Source organism: Alexandromys fortis, unplaced genomic scaffold, assembly GCF_014885135.2.
Source record: "Alexandromys fortis isolate MF-2015 unplaced genomic scaffold, M_Fortis_MF-2015_v1.1 scaffold_2_1_26212458, whole genome shotgun sequence".
NCBI lineage: Eukaryota > Metazoa > Chordata > Mammalia > Rodentia > Cricetidae > Alexandromys > Alexandromys fortis.
The window spans coordinates 1,749,235-1,769,083 of record NW_026067930.1 but is presented as its reverse complement, the minus strand read 5'-3'; the positions used below and the strand labels follow the sequence as shown (position 1 = coordinate 1,769,083).

General features: G+C 49.9%; 1 protein-coding gene across 1 annotated transcript in view; it reads left to right on the top strand.

Moving 5' to 3' along the window:
• LOC126503470 (zinc finger protein GLI4-like) overlaps positions 1-19,849 on the top strand; it is a 30,632-nt gene that overhangs the window by 2,825 nt on the left and 7,958 nt on the right. The window contains exons 3-6 of the mRNA XM_050145183.1: positions 161-182; positions 16,142-16,418; positions 17,540-17,656; positions 19,704-19,787. Of these exons, the coding sequence (XP_050001140.1) occupies positions 161-182; positions 16,142-16,418; positions 17,540-17,656; positions 19,704-19,787 (500 nt within the window). The remainder of the gene's footprint in view (positions 1-160; positions 183-16,141; positions 16,419-17,539; positions 17,657-19,703; positions 19,788-19,849) is intronic.

Below are 19,849 nucleotides of genomic sequence, written 5' to 3'. Positions count from 1 at the left end.
GTGGCTCCTCACCACTGTACCCTCAGAAACAACTGACCCTGCCCCATGGCAGCCTGCCATTCAGGTCAGTTCCACGTCCTGCCTGTCACCAGGACAAGATGATGCGGTTGTGCCTGCCCTCTGTCCCAGGTGCTTTATGAGGTCTGTGTTTTGAGGACAGCAAAGTGACTGCTGACCAGAAGGTAAGTTGGGGGAAAGCTAGCAGGGATTCAGACATTTAAAAAATAATAATAATAGCTGTAGTCTTTGAGGACTCTGTCCTGAAAGAAGGGTCTTCAGCCAAAAACTGAGATAGGTTTGTCAACAGATAAAGAAACCATGAAAATAAACGGTGCAGGGTAGTTGTGGTTCCTGGTAGGAATATTTTCCCAGATGTTGTAGTAAATCTGACTACTAGCCTGACTGGATAGAGAATCACTCAGGAGACGTGTGTCTATGAGAGTTAACTGAAGAGAGACGGCTCAGCAGGTAAAGGCACTTGCTTCAGAAGCCTGACGGTTTGAGTTCAATCCTGGAACCCATGTAAAAGTGGCAGCAGAGGGCCAACTCCTCAGAATTGTCCTCTGACCCGCATGCACACAGCAGCAGTAGAGATACACACAGAGCCTTAAGAACCCGACTTTAAGAGACTTAAAAACTTGAGGGTTCATCTGTGTGCGTCCCAGTTACAGGCCCTGTGACCAACCATGTCATACTCTGCACCACCGTGGCCTGTATCCCTTCACACCAGGAGCCAAGGAAACCCTCGGGTTGCTTTTTTCAGACAGCTGCCACAACGATGAGAAAAATACTAACTATACCAGGTTAACCGTCCTCCTGCCAGCTGAAACTAACGTCTCTGGTGCCTCCTGGCCTGGCCTAGCCGGGTTTGCTGATTGATGTGCACACTGTCAGGAAGTGCGAGCTGAGGCAGAGTCTTCCCACACTGCACTCTCCTCGTGCAGGCAACCCCAGTATTGTACCAGACTTGATCCCCATGGGAGAGGATGCCTTAATCTAATATGGAAATCCAGTAAGGCGAAACTGTGAGAAAATGGGTATCAGATATAGATATATACATAGATGTATACATAGCACACCAAGGCCATATGTTCTGGGTTAGAGGAGTTGCCTGCATGCTGCTGGGACATTGGAAACCTGGGGTGTTAGCAGGTGGTAAGACAGCTTCCTGGTCACAGCTTCTAACCCTGTCCTTAAGGATGTGTGTGAAGGTTTGAGGGTGCAGATCACAATTTCCTCAGTATTGACAGGGAACCAAAAATAGTGTGTGTTCATCCACACCAAGAGGGCCACCAGGCAGGTGATGCAGTGTCGTTCCTCGTGAGTCCAGCTCAGGGGTTAGTAACAGTTTATGTAAAGGCCAGATTTTGTTCTTATCCTGGAACTCACTCTGTAGACCAGGCTGGCCTCAAACTCAGAGATCTGCCTGCCTCTGCCTACTGAGTGCTGGGATTAAAGGCGTGTGCCACCACTATCCAGCTTGTTCTTGTCTTTGCAGCCACATAGTAACTCTATGCCACATATTGCCACAGCCCTTACATAGATGGCACAGAATGAGGTGGTGGCTGTGTGCTAGCCAAACTTGACAAGAGTGACATGCCGCCATGGTTTGTTTGCCAACCATTTGTTTTGTTTGGTTGAGACAGGATCTCACTCTAGCCCAGGTTGTCTTGGTTCTCACTATGTAGCCTGGACTGACCTCAAACTCTTGGTGCCCCTGCCTATACGCCTCTGGAATGCTGGAGTGACAGGCGTAAGCCATCAAACATTGGTTAAGGTAGCTGGCACAGTGCTCCCTTGGGGTTTGTTTGTCCTTTTTGTTTGTTTGTTTGTGACAGTGTGTTGATAAGTTGCTCAGGCTGCTGAGAACTAACTATAGCCCAGGCTGGCCTTGAACTCACCATGAACCTTCTCCTTCAGCCTTCAAAACTCTGGGATTTGTAGGCTTGCACCCCATACCTGGTTTCTGATCCATATTCTTAATGAGCAAAATGAAGAGTTTGAGCCACAGGGAACTTGCAGGCGGTTTCTTCGCGCTTTCCATACATAGGCTTGGTCCTTCAGAGCTAAGGAAAGGCCAGCTAAGAATGTTGGGATCCCCGGGTACAGGAACTGGTCTGGAACCATGAGTGGCAGGGAGCTAGTCAATGTGCCTTCTGCAGTTTGATGTTCCAGGAGAGTGACAGTGTGGACACAGAATCTACAATAGCCCAGATCAGTCGAACACAACCCAAGGGCTGCCTGACTTGTCTGAGTCGATTCAATTTGATTGTGCAGAACTCTAATAACCCTGCCATTGGCAGTGTAAAGTGTTGCTTTGAGTGGACGCTTAAGGAGCCATTGACTTAGAGAAACAGAGCTGACTCCAACGGAGCTGCCCCCTAACCTGGCCACATGGACTGCTTCTGGACCAAGTTACAAATAATTCTTTAATGTCTTTCCCACATTTTAGGATGCATAGAACAGGGCCCAGACACAGAATGCCATGTAGTCACATATTCGCCCCAGATTGGCCCTGGAAGACACCTGCAGCAGTGTCTAGGTGGCAGAGTCCAGTCATCCCTCCAGCAGACAGGTGGGTTCACCATCATTGTTTTGCTTTTGTGGTCCTGGGGATGGAGCACAGAGTCCAGAATGCTAGGCCAATGCTCTGCCACTTAGCTGTACCTCAGCCCAGGGTTCTTGGGAAGAATCAAGTTGTTTATACGCTTTTTGTTTTATTTTGTTTTTTTTTTTTTTTTTTTTTTTTTGTAGAGTAGGCCAGCCTCAGCTGTCTAGTCCAAACATAGCCAAAGAACCATGTTAAAAGCCAGTGTCTTGATCTCCAAGGGGAAAAAGTGGTAGAGTCCTTCAGCCGAAGTCTCCTTGCCTGGATGTTGCGATGTTGGATATATTGCTGAACCTTGTGCCTCAGTTTCTCCCATGCAATGGGAGTGACAGTGCTCAACTCTAAAGAATCGGCTAAAGCCGGGCGGTGGTGGCACATGACTTTAACCCCAACATTCGGGAAGCAGAGGCAGGCTAATCTCTGGGTTTGAGGCCAGCCTGATCTACAACAGCTAGTTCCAGGACAGCCAGGGTTGTTACACAGAGAAACCCACCTTTAGCACATGCCTTTAATTTCAACACTCTAAAGGAAGAGGCAGGCAGATCTCTGTGAGTTCAAGGCCAGCCTGGTGTACAGAAAGAGTTCCAGGATAGCCAGGGCTACATAGTGAGACTCTGTCTCAATGAAAAAAGAGACAGCCTAGGTGTGGCGTTGGCTCGTGCCTGTGGTTTTATTGCACACGTCTTCCTGTGTGTTGGCATACTTTTACATTGTTTTATCATTTCCTTTTTCTTTGGGTGTTTGAATGCATGTTTGTCTGTGTACCACATGCATGCAGTATTCACAGAGGCCAGAAGAGGGCGTTGGATCCTCTGGAACTGGAGTTATAGTTAGTCACCTTGTAGGTGCTGGGAATTGAACTCAGGACCTCTGGAAGAGCAGCCAGTGCTCTTAACTTTAGGAGAAGGCTACTTGTTTGTCCTGGCCGCCCAAAACTGAAATAACCACACAGAAACTGTATTAATTAAATCACTGCTTGGCCCTTTAGCTCTATCTTCTTATTAGCTGACTCTTACATCTTAATTTAACCCATCTCTATTAATCTGTGCATCACCACAAGGTTGTGGCCTACCAGGTTTCAGCGCATCTGTCTCTGATGTCAGATCCATGGCGTCTCTCTCTTCCTCTGCCTTCCTTCTTCCAGCATTCAGTCCAGTTTTCCCCACCTTCCTAAGTTCTGCCCTATCAACAGGCCAAGGCAGTTTCTTTATTCATTAACCAATAAAATCAACACACAGACAAAGGACCTCCCACACCACTTAACTGCTGAGCCATCTCTCCAACCCTTGTTGGCATTCTTTTCTTTTTTTCCCAAATGCAGTTTTGAGAAAAGCCACACAACCAAACCAGCAGGAGGAGGTCAGGGTGCAGCCCCAGCCGAAGTGGGAGGGTGTCAGACCTGCTGCTTGTGCTCAGTGCACTCATGTGCCTCTAGGTATTGGTCCACGGCTGGAGCCCCACATCCCTCAGCACCCTTCACTTTCTTTGGGTAGCTGGCAGAACCAGCTTTCACTTAACCCCCCCCATTTCTGTCCGTTAGCTATCTCCTAGTGAATGAGGACCTGCCCTCTTCTCATTTACCCAGACTGTTCTTTGTTTTCTTGTTTTTTGTTTTCTTTCCAGGCTGCTAGTGCAAGAAGCTTAGAGAAGTCAAGAGAGTCAGTGTCTACCTCCACCACAGGGTACTGCAGATGCCCATTGGGGTCATGCACCGGAGGCTGTCATCACAGAATCCATTGGCAACTGGAAATCTGCAGGAAGATGAGCTCAGGGAGGCCTTTTGGATGCCATGGGGTGACTCCAGGACACTTGGACTTGTTCCTACCCTGAAGTTAAGATGGCCACATCACATCGTTCACGAGCAACCATTAGCTCTGGCCCACTGCCAGCCTGTTGGAGAGTCCCCAGCACCAGCTCTTTCCTTCACCTGGGTCAGACTAAATGTTCAGAACCTTCTAGATGTTCTGAGCTGTGTCCTGGGCAATGACAAGCACTCCAGCATTGTATTGGTATTCTAATTACAGAAGCATCCTCAACCGCAGCCAGAAACTTCTAAGACATGCAAGGCAGCCACACGCCCTGGGCCTTGTCCTGCAGGAAGGTTCTGACAGTACGGCTGCTGCTCAGCCTCACTTGGAGCAGAAGCACTGCCAGGGCCTGACAACAAGCGACCAAGAGCTCTGAGCTCCACTGGCATCCGTTCCCTCAGTCCCTCCCAACCAGGTGAGAAGTCAGGAGCCACCCTGTAGGAAGGGTCAGAAGTAGCCCTGGACTGGGCCCAGGACCATTGGTCAGCCTTGACGCTAGCTGGCAACTTCAGCTCCTGGAAGTCTGTAGCTCCAGGGCACACTTGGGCTCTACTCCTTCACCTTTGGATCCATTCCAGTTTGACATCAAGACAGAAGCATTTCCTGTGCCAATGAATTAGGACACCAAGATGCCCTGAAGAGTAGGAAGGACTGGGGCTAAGGAAGAAAGGCTGTGTACCCTGACTCAAGGGACAGATGCGCTGTGGCTTCTAGGGAAGATTTGGGCGGGGGTCCCCTCTGGTTTGGACCCCAGGCACAGTGCAGACAAGGAGACTAGCCTGTGTGCCACATTTCCCCTTAGGCTAAGAGACGGCTCTCCCTGTCAGCCTACCCCTTCTGAACATGGTGCCAGTAGAGTTGAATGTTTGCTTTTTCCTGGTTCCTTCTCAAGGAAGACAAGTAGATTGCTCTCTCCTGACTCAAATCCCCTGGGACTGATGCTTTCATGGGACAGCTCCCAGCCAACACCTAGGTGAGGCATTGCTCTGCAGCTGGGCCTGCAGTCATTTGGCTCTGGACCTGCAGAGGGATCTTAGCACCCGTGAACTGTTAGCACCCAGCTGGCCTGTCCACACCTCACCTTGGCCACATCAGCGATCTGCTGGAGCCTCATCTTCTATCTGGCTGGTGCAGAGACACCTGTGTGTCCTCATGCCCTATACACTCCCTGCGGGGTATATCCCGCCCTGCTCTGCTAAACTGCAGTGAGTAGGGAATCCTCTTTGAGGGCTGCAGCCACAGCCCATTGTGTTGTAGCAGATGCTCTTCCCAGTCTGGTGTTTGTGTCGCAGTTGTTAACTCTTCTTTTCATGTAAACCATACTTGGTGCTGTGTCCGTGTTGTGCACATTGGACTAGACGTTTCATTTTGCTGTGCACTCGGTGGCTTCCTTCGTGAGTGACCCCCCTGCTCCATGGACACCTGCACTGATCTCCACACTGCCTTGCAGGAGCTGCCATGGTTTTGTGAGCAGATGCTGTTGCTGCTGCTACTGGATGTCTATTTTCTCATAAAAGTAAATGTGTTTCCAACCTGCTTACTGTGCTCTGTCAGGTTCCCACAGTGGAGGGATGCCCTCCAAGAAGCCGCCATCTTCCTCCACTGGGGACAGAGCTATGAGACCAGAGTTCTGGCTGGTCACTGTTTCTCGGGAATGCCTAGGAAGCTCCAGTGACCAAGCTCATGAGAGTACAAGGTGTAATTGAGAAAAGTCGTCCCTGCTGTACAGTGGGGTGAGGGTGGAGCCTCTACAGCAGCAAGACATCGCCTTCCTTTTTGACCCCAGCTACTAGGATGCCGGGTTAGGGTTTGGTTAGTTGTTGAGTGTCTGTAGTAGGGACCCTGGGAATTGTCCGTGCGTTCTCCATTCACGGCAGTTGTTCTCAACAAGGGACACGTAACAGTGCCTGGGACAGTTTGTGTGGAGGATCTAATGGGTAGAGGCCTCATAATACACAGATGAACCCCACCACAGCAGCAGGCAGCACTGGGGCCATGTTGTCACCTAAGAAGCTAGGGACGGAGCTGGGCTCACAGTCAAGGGAAACAGGAGGAACCCTTCCCTTTTCTGATGCATTTTCCCGCAGCCCCAAGACTAACCTTAAAATAAACGAAAAAGGGTCATTTGAGCTTTCAAGATCTAGAATAGCTAAGAATAGTAAGACCCCCATTTCAAAAATGGGATGGGGTGGGGGTGGATCTGGAGGTTTAGCCACAGACACACACACACAGCAGACTTGAGACCCAGGTTTCAGGTCCCATCCCCAGCATTTTCAAAAAAAGGAAGACAGGCTGGAGAGATGGCTCAGTGATTTAAGAGTACCAGTTGCTCTTCAAGGGGACCCATGTTTGATTCTCAGCACCTACATAGCAGCTCGCAACCAACTGTAACTCCAGTTCCAGAGCATCTGTCCCCCTTTCCTGCATTCTGTAGGCCCAGGCATGCAAACAGGCAAAACAGTGTGTGTGTGTGTGTGTGTGTGTGTGTGTGTGTGTGTGTGTGTGTGTAAATTCAAATATATCCCTCCCCTTCAAGAGTTTCAGTGCCTCCCTGTACAGTTAGAATGAATCCGAGTTCTGGAGTGGCTTTAGGACTGTCTGACCCTTGCTTACCACACTCCCACCTGCCTGCTCTCTCAGGTCCAGGTAACTGGCAACACTCTTCCCGTATCTCAAGACCTTGGCACCCACTACTTCTTTTGAACCTGTCCCCTCCCTATCACCTCTCCCTCCTTTGATAGCACCTCCTTAGGTTATCTTGGACATCAGGCCACCAGAGAAGACTAGGACATGGGTTTAAGCCAAAAGAAAGCCTTTGTTAGCTGGCTGGCACCTACATCGTGTGTTCAGGATCCCGGTTTAGCACCAAGAATTTCTCAGGGTGAGGTTTCAGTACAAAAACCATGTCCTGAGTGGACATGTTCAGTTAACAGGAACGGTTAGCTAGAAGCAGACCCACAGAAGTAAAAAAGCACGGTGAGTGCATTTAGAAGCTTTCCAGAACTATAGACTTTGATGGATTATGTCTTTGTTTCTGTTTTGTCAACTGGTGCTGTCTATGTGCTGAGTTTAGCGGCCTGAGTGGTGCTTCCATCATGGAGTCAGCTGTGCTAAGGTTTGGGGGCCCACTAAGGTCTGGAGACATGTTACTTTCCCCACTGGTCTTAGTGAATGAGTCAAATCATGGACTTATCCCGCTGTAAGAAGTATAGTTGGTCCTAAGGACCATTAATTTTACCTAATTGTACATAATTGGCCAAACAGTTTAAGGTACAGGAGCCCACTATTAATCCAATCAGAACGAGAATTAAAGGCCCAGGTGGCACTGATAGTTTTGACGGCTAAAGAAACTCCATTTTGTGCTAGGCATCCATCTTGGTACCCACCAGCCATCTGTCTCTGACTCCAGTCCCTGAAGATAAGTTCCCAGTAACCCTGACGCAGTGACCTCCACCCAAAAGTGCACAGCCGTGACATCTACGCATCATGATATGACTAACTGCTCTTTGGCTTCTGTGACCTGCTTATGCAGACATGCGAGGACTATTTGAGTTCTCCTTGGCTACCTAATCTTGGCAGAGCAGAACGGCTCCTGGCTTCTGTGTGCAGATACTCAAGGTCTTGTGGGTTTTGCCTTAAGAATCCTCCCCTCACCCCCTTCACCCAGCAGCCTCTAGTCTGGCTCTAGTCTGCTGTCCTGCTAGCAGTATCAATAAATTGAACTAATTATAACTGGACTGAGTCCGTGGTCTTTTCCTGGAGGTCTCAAGCTCCATGACATTTTGGGGACTCATCCAGGATCCCTGGGATACCCCAGACTCAGGGATAGGGATCTTGAGATAGTCCCTAAGTGGGGGCAAGTCCAAGGTAGACTTGGAAGCCTGGGAAAGCCCAAGACGGCTGCCCCAAATTAAGGAGTCACTAGTGGGGGACAAACCCTAAATGGGGAAGAACCGCCATGCGGAGACCCTAGGGGTGAACAAGCCCTAAATGGGGGCAAGCACATTGTGGACCTGGAGCCCCCAGGACTCCCAGACTGTGATTACTCCAAATTTGTGAATTCCCAGCACTCTGGAGGCAGAGACAGGTGGATCTTTGTGAGTTTGAGGCCAGCCTGGGCTACAGAGTGAGTTCCAGGACAGCCAGAGCTACATAGAGAAACCCTGTCTTGAAAACAAACAAAAAAGTAAAACTTGCTGGTCAATGTGCATTTAAAATGCAGGCCAATTAGTGAGTTCTGGTCTGAAAGTCTTAACATCTGGGGAAACACGGGAGATGAGATATGATCATAGACCCAGTCTGCAGGGACAGAATGGGAGACACCTTCCTGTTCCCCTGGTTCTGGTACAGGTGAGTGAAGGTGGCCACATGTCTGTCTAGTCTCCGTGTGAACATTCTTGTTTGCTTTTGTCTGATGGATTTATGTCTTCTGGTGTGCTTAAGTTTTGTGTCAGACATGGGAGCTAGACCAAGCATGGCTCAGACCCTTATGGGTTGCGTGCAGCATCATTTTTTTCAGGATTTCCACAAGGCTGACTGCTCCTGGCTGCCTCCCACTGCCCCTCCGCCACCACCACTGCCGTCTTGTTCAGTTCTGTCTCTGCCCCTCTCACTGGTTCATTGAACCTATTGTTAAGTCCTGTGGGTTTTCCACAAATTGTTATCTCTGAGCCCACTGTTAAGTCCTGTGGGCTTCCCATGAATTGTTATCTCTGAGCTTTATTTTCTGCTTGCTCTGGTCAGTGGATTCAGTTTGCAGGGATTCGGGTGTGTAATTAGACTTTGTCAGGCTGCCAGCTCCCAGACAATATGCACAGAGACTTATTATTATGAAAGTTTGACCTTTACCTTAGGCTTGTTCCCAACTAGCTTTTCTAACTTAAATTTACCTGTTTCTATTAATCTATATTCTGCCACTTGACTTTTTACCTCTCTTCCGTTCTGTATGTCTGACTCTCTCCACATCTTGCTGGCATCTCTCACGCACCTAGATTCTTCCTGAGTTATTCTCTTTCCCAGGAAGTCCCGCCTATTCTCTCCTGCATAGCTATTGGCCATTCAGCTCTTTGTTAAACCAATCACAAATACACACCTTTGAATAGTGTTAACAAATATCTCACAACAAGGCATCTTGGGAATGGATAATATTGAAGTATTGTTTTATGCCGGTCTGCTTTATTAAAAGCTGGCTCTGGAGTTGGGTTATGGCCCTCCTCTCCTGACCCAAGCATACCTGTTTAAAAGTTTTCTCCTAAATCTCTGTCTTGGGGCAGACAGGGAAAGGAAGCCAGCAGCCCAGGAGGAGACACTGGGTGCTTTAAAACAGCTGAAGAGAGACTGCTGCAATAGGAATGACTGCTGCTTCTCTCACGCTCCTTTTCTTGGTCTTGTTTAATTCTCAAACTTCTGCTAAAATATAAATTTATCTCAATTTTTTTTTTTTTTGTTTTTCGAGACAGGGTTTCTCTGTGGCTTTGGAGCCTGTCCTGGCACTAGCTCTGTAGACCAGGCTGGTCTCGAACTCATAGAGATCTGCCTGCCTCTGCCTCCCGAGTGCTGGGATTAAAGGCGTGCGCCACCATCGCCCGGCTAATTTATCTCAATTTGAAAGACTATTATATAAACTTTCTGTGCCTTGAAATTTGTAAGTTTACTGGATATGGTTTTTAAAAAAAACTGTAAAAACGGACTGAAGAGATGGCTCAGAGGTTAAGAGCAGTGGCTGTTCTTCCAGAGGTATGAGTTCAATTCCCAGCACCCACATGGGAGCTCACAACCATCTGTAATGTGATTTGTTGCCTTTTCTGGCCTGCAGGTGTGAAGGTTAAATTTGAACTAAACTAAGACCACCCCACTTATGCCCTCTCCATGATCCCTAAAGGAGCAGAACTCCACCCTGGGTTTGACTGATGAGGGTATGATCGATGGCAGCCACTAACCACATGCCTCAACCACGCCTGATGTATTTTTAACTACTTTACTCTTCAGTTCTTTACTTCCCCTCACCACAACCGCCTGTAAATGCTCAAGGCTGCTAGTTACTGCCCAAATCAAGATTTGTTTCAATAAACCCCTATGTGTTTGCATTGGATACCTGCTCTGTCGTGGTCTTATTTGGGATCTCGCAATAAGGGCACGACACAGGCATGCATGCAGATAGGATACTGTATATATAATAATTAGATTTTTAAAAAATCTAGCTGGGTGGTGCTGGCACACACCTTTAATCCCAGCACTTGGGAGGCAGAGGCAGGTGGACCTCTGTGAGTTCAAGGCCAGCCTGATCTACAGAGGGAGTTCCAGGACTATGCTACAGAGAAATACCTGTTTTTAATGTCCTCCCAAGTGGTGAGAAGCCCTCTCTTTCTATAGATCGCACCATGGACATGCGCAGTAGTAAAAGCGTAATGACTGCCTGTGTGTACGGTGGTGGACTTTCCTTCTCCCAGTCTGAGAGCCTGGGTCTGATCTATCCATTCTGCTCTCCAGGTTGAAGTGCCCGGCTTGTGACAAAATCGTTTCAGTTAAAGTATTATGGCAGCCCCCACGTACCTGGTTTCATCTTTCTCCTCTCTGAGACATTCATGGATGAGCACCCGTGGGTCACTAGCAGGCAGGATGGCAGTGGGCTTCTCAAGCCAGACTCGAGGGTTGTGGTGGTCTGAAAGAAAATGGACCCCACATTAGGAGGTGTGGCCTTGTTGGAAGGAGTGCTTGTAGTGATGGGGCAAGCAGGCGCGGCGGGCCTGCTTTTCATCCCGCCCAGCTTCTGCGTGGTTAGCTTTACACCCGAACTAACAACACACAAATTGTATTCTTTTAAACACTCCTTGGCCCATTCTTGGCTAACTCTCATATCTTGCTTAACCCATTTCTAATAATCTTTGTAGCACCATGAGGTGGTGGCTCACCGGGAAGGATTCTAGCCTACGTCTGTCTTGGGTTTGAGAATTGTGGCCTTCTTCCTCCCAGCATTCAGTTCTGTTACTCCACCTACCTAATTTTCTGTCCTATCAAAGAGCCAAGGCAGTTTCTTTATTTAACCAATGAAATCAACACAAACAGAAGACCCACCTACATCAAGTGCTTCACTCTGGGGGCGGGCTCTGAGCTCTCCTATGTTCAAGCTAAGCTCAGTGTGGCACACAGTTGCTTCTCCTGCCTGCGGGGCTCCAGCACCATGTCTACCGGCATATGTCCATGTTTCCCACCGAGACAGTAATGGACTAAATCTCTGAAATTGCAATCCAGCCCCAATTAAATGTTTTCCTTTATAAAAATCGCCTTGGTCTAATTAAGATAAGGGTGGACCAGGAGTACAGCCTGGGACTGGGCCACATAGGCATTAGATAGCCAGTGTTCTGGTTTTTCTCAGACTCCTGAGCCTCAACAGTGTGGGGCACTGTGGGTATAAGATCCTGACCAGAGTTCACTTGTTTCCTTAGACCAGCGGTAGCTGCCACAGCTCTTAGACAGGTGGGCCATCCTGTGGCTACAGGGTCTAATCCTTTGGACAGGTATGCCACAGGGCACTCCCATGATCCCAGATTTTGGGTTAAAGCCCCTCTTTGTAATGTCTTTGTTTCATGGACAAACACATGAAAAGGTTTTAAGACATCTGGAAATGCTGGGGCAGGAGCCGGTCAGGGCTACTTTTAAGGCCTCAAATGCTTTTTGTTGAGTATCAGTCCAGATTAGGGGCTCAGTGCCGCACCCTTTGTGCTGCTGTTTAGAGGCCTTGCTATTTCAGCAAACTCTGGTACCCAGAGGCAGCAATACCCAGCCACATGTAGGGACTCTTGAACCTGCCTCTTATGCGCTGGAGCTGGGATCTGAAGGACGGCAGCAATCCTACTCTGAGACCGGCTCCTTTTGCCTCCCCTCAGCTGGTAGCCAAGATGTAACCTCTAATGTACAAAGTCGGTCCTTCTTAGCCGATGCTCTGGAGACCAAGGTCACTCTTGCTGCAGTCCCTCAGTGGCCCCTTTAGAATTTATTTTAGTTTTAGAGGCTAGGAGGAGGATTGGTTAGAGTATACGTTGTTAGAGTGTGGTCCCAGGAAACCTCTGATGAAGAGCAGGAGGTCAGCATTTAGTGTCTCATCAAACAGGGCTGGCTGGAGAATTTTCATATCTTTGGGACAACCTGGTCCAGGGAAGTTGCCCACTGTAACCTTTTTTCTCGATCTGACCATGTAAGAGCAAAAATGGTTTGACTCACCTGTGCCCACGGGAGGCTGAAGAAGGCATCCTTCAGGTCCAAGACAGTGCACACCTGTTTCTCTGGAAGAATCAGACTCGTGAGAACCAGAGGTCCCAGGTTTCTTGACAGACATGAGAGGTGTATTCCAGGGTGACTGGCAGGGCACCCGGATGCCTGTCTCTCTAAGCCTGGCAATGGGGACCACAGCTTCCCTTTTCGTTTCCAGGGTCATTGGGTATTGTTTAGTCTGCAGAGAGTAGCTGAACTGATCAGTTGAGCAATTATAAGGAACTTGGTGTTGAGCCTGTCCTGGTGGGTTGGTTTCTGCCCATATCCCCAGGAATTGTAAATCTGAGAGCTGTATCCTTTGTCTGGGGACAGGACTTTCCGCTAGGAGATATTCTTCTGGCAGAATCTGTAAGTCTAACTGTGTCTCATCATCCGAGAAGGTGACAGTGGCTTTCATATCACACAAAGGTCTCGTCTCTCAATCAGTTCTCTGTTGTTAAACACCTTTGAGCTTCCTCCAACAACTGGGACCTATTTATACCTTTAAATTTTTAAATTGTTTTTGTGGGGGGAAGGGGGTGTTTCGAGACAGGGTTTCTCAGTAGCAATGGAGCCAGTCCTGGAACTCACTCTGTAGACCAGGCTGGCCTCGAACTCACAGAGATCTGCCTGCCTCTGCCTCCTGAGTGCTGGGATTAAAGGCATAGGCTACCACCCATGACTAAATTTCTTAACTTGTATATTAACTAATATATAATGCTATATTATCTAATATCTGGGGCTGACTAGATGACAAAGGAAATATTTTCAGCAACTGTTTTTACTCCTCCTAAAGAGGACCTGGATGCCTAGTGGTGGTGGTGCACACCTTTAATCCCAGAACTCAGGAGGCAGAGGCAGGAAATCTCTGAGTTCGAGGCCAGCCTGGTCTACAAAGCAAGTTCCAGGACAGCCAGGATTGTTACACAGAGAAAGCCTGTTTCAAAAACCAAAACAAAAGGACCTGATGAACAGAGTTTAAATTCTCCTGATCTGTGTTGAACAGAAGGGAAAAATCTGCTTTACCAGGCTGCACTGTCCAGCAGTCACTGGCCCCCACCCATTGCTCCCAGCCTGGAAACAGTCTTTTTTTTTTTTTCCCAGAGAATGATGATTTTTGGGTGAAATGGAGACTTAAATCATGAAAGAGGAAGGAGTGGAGCTTCGTTTTTTACCTTTCCTCTAGGCTGCTTAGAAGAGGTTGGGGAGCAGAGGGAAAGTACCTCAGGGAAACTATCTCCCCCTCCCTGTGTGCTTGCTGCTGTGGGCAGGGGGCCCTGGATGGGGGGGGGGCCTCCGGAGGGGGCCCTCCCTGCCTCTGCAGGGATATCCTGAGCAGGATTCAAGGATGAAACAAACCAGCCTGTGCTCTGGAAGTGGGACAGAAGGAGGGTTTGGTTTTTGTTTGTTTTCTTGTTTTGTTTGTTTTGGTTTTGGTTTCTCTGGGCAACCTGGCAGAACCAAAAGGATTGGGTCCCCGACAAGAGGCACAGTTCTTAAGGTGTGTGTGTGTGTGTGTGTGTGTGTGTGTGTGTGTGTCTTACACCAGAGAAAGCCACTGGTCAACGTGGGGAAACAGAACTGTCAGAAACAATGGAAAGGCAGACAAACACACACACAGAGACACACAGTAAAGACAACCAGGGGTGGCCACCACACATTCATACGCTTGAACAGCCAGGAGGAATATAGTGATGTCTCACATGGATCCTGGGTACAGCCACATCCGACCTTTCCTATATGTCCAAACAGAAGCTTCTTAACCAGTCTTACCGCAGAGGTGACAGACCAATGAAAGCGTTAGGCAGGGACTGATCAAAGGGAGTCCCCGGTTCCTGGGACATCTCAGGTTTCCCATCCTGTAGGAGCTCCTTGGTCACTGCACTCTTTTCGGCTCTGAGGGGATCTGAGACCCCCAATGTTTCTAGGTCTGGTCTCTGGGAATCTCCGGGGGACCTCCGGAAATGTCGTGGTGTATCCACTCAGGGAAGACTGCTTGAAGATGGTTTAAGCCAATAACCTGATGACTACACTGGGAGTTCAGAATTCCAGGGTAGCCTGTGTCTTTCTCGGGATGGGCTTTTAAGCACAAAAGCCACGTTCTGGGTTGACACACTTCAGTTAACAAGAAGCCAGAGGCAGAACTACAGAAGCCAAAAAGCAAAGTTAGTGCATTTAAATATAGACTTTCCCAGAAGCATGGGCTTTGGTGGATTAGATCTTTGCTTTTGTTTTGGCAGGTGGGTAGTGTCTATGTACTTAATTTTGTGTTCTGAAATGGTACTTCCATCACGGACTCAGTTGTGCTAAGGTCTGGAGGCCTGTTACACACTGACCAGTCGTGTGTACAGGAAGGGTTCCCAGAACCTCATGTAAGGGATTCTGGGGTTAACTAGCCCTCCTGCCTGGGGAAGCTTAGGGAGTTCATGTGACGGCTGGGTGAGATGGAACCCGCTCTGCACTCCCAAACACACCCGAGGGGCCCAGCTGGGACCAAATCCAGCTGGGTAGCGTTCTGCTGAGTGGACAAAGGGAGTGTGTCCCATTTTTCTAACCTAACAAACCCAGCTGGGGCCTTTCCTACTACTTTGCAATTTAAGGCTGTAAATCCAAGCACCAAGCCTGGAGGTTCTGCATCAACCATCTGAGTGTGAAGGCTGTGAGATTAATATCTCTCCGGGGAATCTCTCTGGGGGGGGAGTGGGAGTGGAGACCCTCGCACTTTAACCACAGGGATCACACGTGCCTGATGTGATGGCTAAAGAAACTCCATTTTGTAATAGGCATCCAACCTAATTGCTGTTTGTCTGACAACCCTGACTCCTTGACACCCCTTTCCCCATCGGCCTGACATTCAAGGACTATTTTGAAGTCACTCTGACCATCTAATCAAATCCTGGCAGAACAAGACAGCTCTTGTGGTTTTTCTCTTTTAAATCCCTTCTTACTGTGCCCGCTTCTGGGCAGCACGTCTCTGATTTAGGTTAGACACTGCGGCCCTGCTAGCAGCATTAAAATGTTTTGCTTGGAGCCGGTTGTGGTAGTACATGCCTTTAATCTAAGCGCTTGGGAGGCAGAGGCAGGCGGATGGATCTCTGTGAGTTCGAGGTCAGCCTGGTCTACGAAGCGAGTTCCAGGGCAGCTAGGACTCTGTTATACAGAGAAACCCTGTCTCGGGGGGGTGGGGGGGTGGGGGAGGAAATGCTTAATTATAATTTGAATTAAGTCTGGAGGTCTTTTCCCTCGTGATCTCGAACTCCATAACTGGCAGTAGCTCAGTCACAAGGGACAGCAGGTTCCTCGGTCCTGATGCTGCTGCTGGTTACGAAATCGCAGCGAGAATTCTTACAACCACATGCGAGGATGCACCCCTGACAAAGTCTGCAAGGCTGTGTGTAAGGTCAGCTGCAGTCTCAAACAACGTGTGAGGTCCTGGTTGGGGCCAATTCCAGCACAGATACGAAATCCTCCGCAGCCCAACGCCCGGGCTCTGACGCTTCTTTCTCGCGCGGAGACGAGGGTCTCTGCCGGGCTTTTCGGCTGGTTTGAAAAGATTCTCCAGACGGATCTTTGTTGGGCCATAGAGCAGAAACCCTCCAAGGAGAAGCTACACAGAATAAAGGATTTGAGCCCCCCAGAGACCACCAAGGCGAGGTCCTCCGGGGTCCAGAGCGTCCCAGAATTGGGGGCGGGAACTCCTGGAGGCGGAGCACTTCCGGCCAACGCGCGGGCGGTCTCCTCCCGCTCGCAAGGTGAGTGATCGCCCCTCCCAGTGGGTCCATCTCGGACCTGTACCATCCGCGGGTTTCTCCGCTTGCTTCCTCTGCCGAGATTCCGGTCAGCCCCGACCCCTGACCTTGCGTGGTTTCAACCTGGGGAACCCGGCATTGTGATGCCACAGCATCCGCCCCGCGCCAGCACCCAGCGCCTCTGCCTTCTCCCGGCGGGTGCTGCTGCTCCTTGCCGCCCCGTATTGTGTTCCCTGTCATCCTTTCTGCCCGTGTCACTGTGGAAGAAAACCCGGCCTCTCTCTTTGGGCTTCATTCGTTTATGACAAACCAAGTTAAGGGAAAATCTCCCCTTTTTAAATTTTCTCGAGTCCTGTAGCTCAGGCTGGCCTTGAACTTGCTATGTAACCAAGGATGAACTCGAACTTGTTTCTGCTGCCTTTACCTCCCAAACTGCTGGAGTTAGAGGCATGCTCCACCACACACAGTTTTTGTGGTGCTGGGAACTAATCATGATGGGCTCAAGGCGTCACGCATGCTAAGCAGGCATTCAACCAATATGCCTTTGACACACACACCTGTGGATGGTGCTGTGGGAAATCTGGGCTTGGGGACTACAACCTGAGGGTCTTTAGGATCTGAGGAAAAGTTTTCCCTCTGGGAATGTATCCCTTCCTATTTTCATGAGTCGCTCCTTTAAAAATTAGATTTACAGTGTTTTTTTTTTTTTTAAAAAAAAAAAAAAAGATTTAGAGTTCTCATGCCTCATAATCCCAAAGCCCCAACTGTGGTGCAGGAGCACTCTCTGGAAGAATAAGCAAGCTTTTCTCTGCAGGCGATGTTGGGAAGAACATTTAGGATACTTTATTGAGAAGAGCTTCTAGGCCACTCTGACTTGCTGGTGATGCTTCTAGGACCAATGAGGGTTTCACACCAAATAAGCAAGCAGGCCCCTTGTACTGGGCCCTGCAACTCCCCAGGAGTTCACCTGCCTTTTCTTGGCAACCTTCTTGTGCTAAGTAGAGAAGCTAAGAATCACCTAGGGCTGCTCAGAAAGCAGACGTGATGTTCTCCACCCACAGCCTCCATCCCCTCGTCTACCTTGGCTTTCATTTTCCTTAGGTCCCAGGTGCATACTCCTTGAGCAGGTCTCAGGAAGATGGCAACCTTAGAGGACGTTGAGGAGTCTGCTCCTGTCCTGTCACCCAGCAGTCTGTCATCACCGGGGACACCTGGAAACCAGCACCATGTGCATCCTCACGGTATTTGCCCCAGACTTCTATGCCCCTCTGCCCTACCTCTACCCCCATGAGACTGGGCTGACCTGGGTCTTGCCCAACCAAGGAAGGGAGGGCCCACTTGGGTAGCTCTTTCAGTGCTGGGGCCTCTGGGAAAAGCCCCGAGGGAGTGATGGGCTGCAGCAGTGGTTGTGACCATGCTCTAACTCCCTGGGAACAGCCCCCTGGATGTTTCTTCCTTAGTATAGAAGGAACAATGGCCTCAGCATGGGCCCTGTGCTAGGAAGAGAAGATTTCCCTCTGACATCATGTCCCAGGCCAGGAAGAGAGACAGGACTCTTGTCTGGCCAGTTTGGATAAGTTTGCCTCAGGACTTGCAGGGACGGAGCTGCTGCCCTTGCTTCATGCCAATGGGGTGGCCTCATCAGTCAAAGTAGAAGGGGTCCTAACCCTGTCATACCACTGAGCACACCTCAGGTCTCGGGGTCATGTCGTCCAGAGGCTTCATCCCCCAGGCTCATAGGAAGCCGCACTGCTCCCATGAGGTAGGGCCAGTGAAGATAAGAGCCCACATGGGACCAGCTCTTCCTGCAGGTCTAGAATTATGGTGGCTGATCCAGTGAAGCTGAAGTTTATGGAGGGCAGGCAGCTGTGTTCTGTGCCAGGCTCTTAGGTGATGCCAGAGACCAGCCACAGCTTATAGATGGGCACTCACAGATAAGGACAGAGATCTCACTTCCCTCAGGACCCACAGTGGTCATCCCAAGACCAGATAGGAGCCCCAAGCCCTGTCCTGTTTGCTGCCTGGCTCCAGGACTCTTCTGCTTGTCACAAGGACAATTCTTGGACAGGGCCTTACAGCACTGTGCTGTTCCTGGTGGGCCTGTGAACAACAGGGACCCAAAGGAGCAAACGTGGATTCTGGGTAAGGTACAGTTGTTGGTCGAAGAGTTTTTTTTTTTATACCATGTCCTAGTGGAGCTTGGGAAGGCCCTGAGGGTCAGAGGCAGATGAGGGAATGGCAGTCATCCCTTGCCCAGATATGCAGGGATAGGTGGGCTCTCGGCCTGCTTCCTAGCTGCCAGCAAGTGCAGGTAGAACTGAGCCCGAGCTCTGTTCTGCTGCTGCTTCAGTGCTTGGAGGCCCATGGATTTCATTTTCTGTTTGGCGTCTTTTGTTTTCATTGAGGCAGAGATCTCACAGTGTTGCCCAGGCGAGCCTTAAACTTGAGGTCTCCTTGCCTCAGCCTCCTAAGTCTCCGGGATTACCATGTGTTATACTGCTCCAGGCTCATTCCAGATTCTTTACCAGAGAAGATCCAATGTTCTGAAACCTGCCTGCAGTTCGCGGGACTCCTAGGAACCTTGGGCGCCCAAAGAGGCCCATGCAAGACATCTAGGTCCCAGCAGCCTGCAGAGTCACCTTCGCACACAGTCATTTCAGGGTCCTTTCCTTTGGGCGTAGCGTGATGTGAGGAACACAGGAAAAGCATAAGCAAACAATACACATGGGTCCCTGTGCCAGGGACCTACAGGAAAGGCTCCAAACCACCCTGGCTAACCTTCTCCAAGCAGGAGGCCTGGCTTGGCTGTAGGGGACAAACAGTCCTAGGACTGCTCTGAAGTTGCAGACACAGACCAGGAGCCATGGCTGGCTTGTGGTGCTGAGAAGGGAGAAGATGGTGCCTTGGGGCAGCTGCAGGACCGAGTGCAGTGAGCACTGAGGGTGGGCAGGAAGCCAGACCAGAGTCGGCCAGGACAGCAGCCAGCATGGGATGAGCATAGGAGCCGTCTGGACCACTTGTGCTCACCTACAGAACTGAGGGAGGATGAGTTCCAAAGCCAGGCCTCCGGAGGGCTCCCTCAATGGGGAAGCCAGGGCACTGGCACTACTTTGGGCTGATCTTCTCTTTCAGGGCACAGGAAGATGCTGGGTAGGTGAGGGGTGTCCTATGTGTCAGGGTCTTGGCCCTAGAGCCTTGGAGTCCTACTCTGGGGTTCAGGAAAGAGGGAAGGGTCAGGAACGCCACCCTCTGGAGGGTGGGGCATGAGCCTTGGTCCCCTGCCTCCAGGCTCCCCCTGTTCCAGTCCCGAGGCAGCAGACCTGGACCTTCAAGACATAGAGGAAGTGGAAGTCAGCAGAGACACCTGGCTTGGTGAGTGAGCAGCCCCTGTCCCACCCTAGGCAGCCTTGGGAGACCCCAACTGGATGTAACCC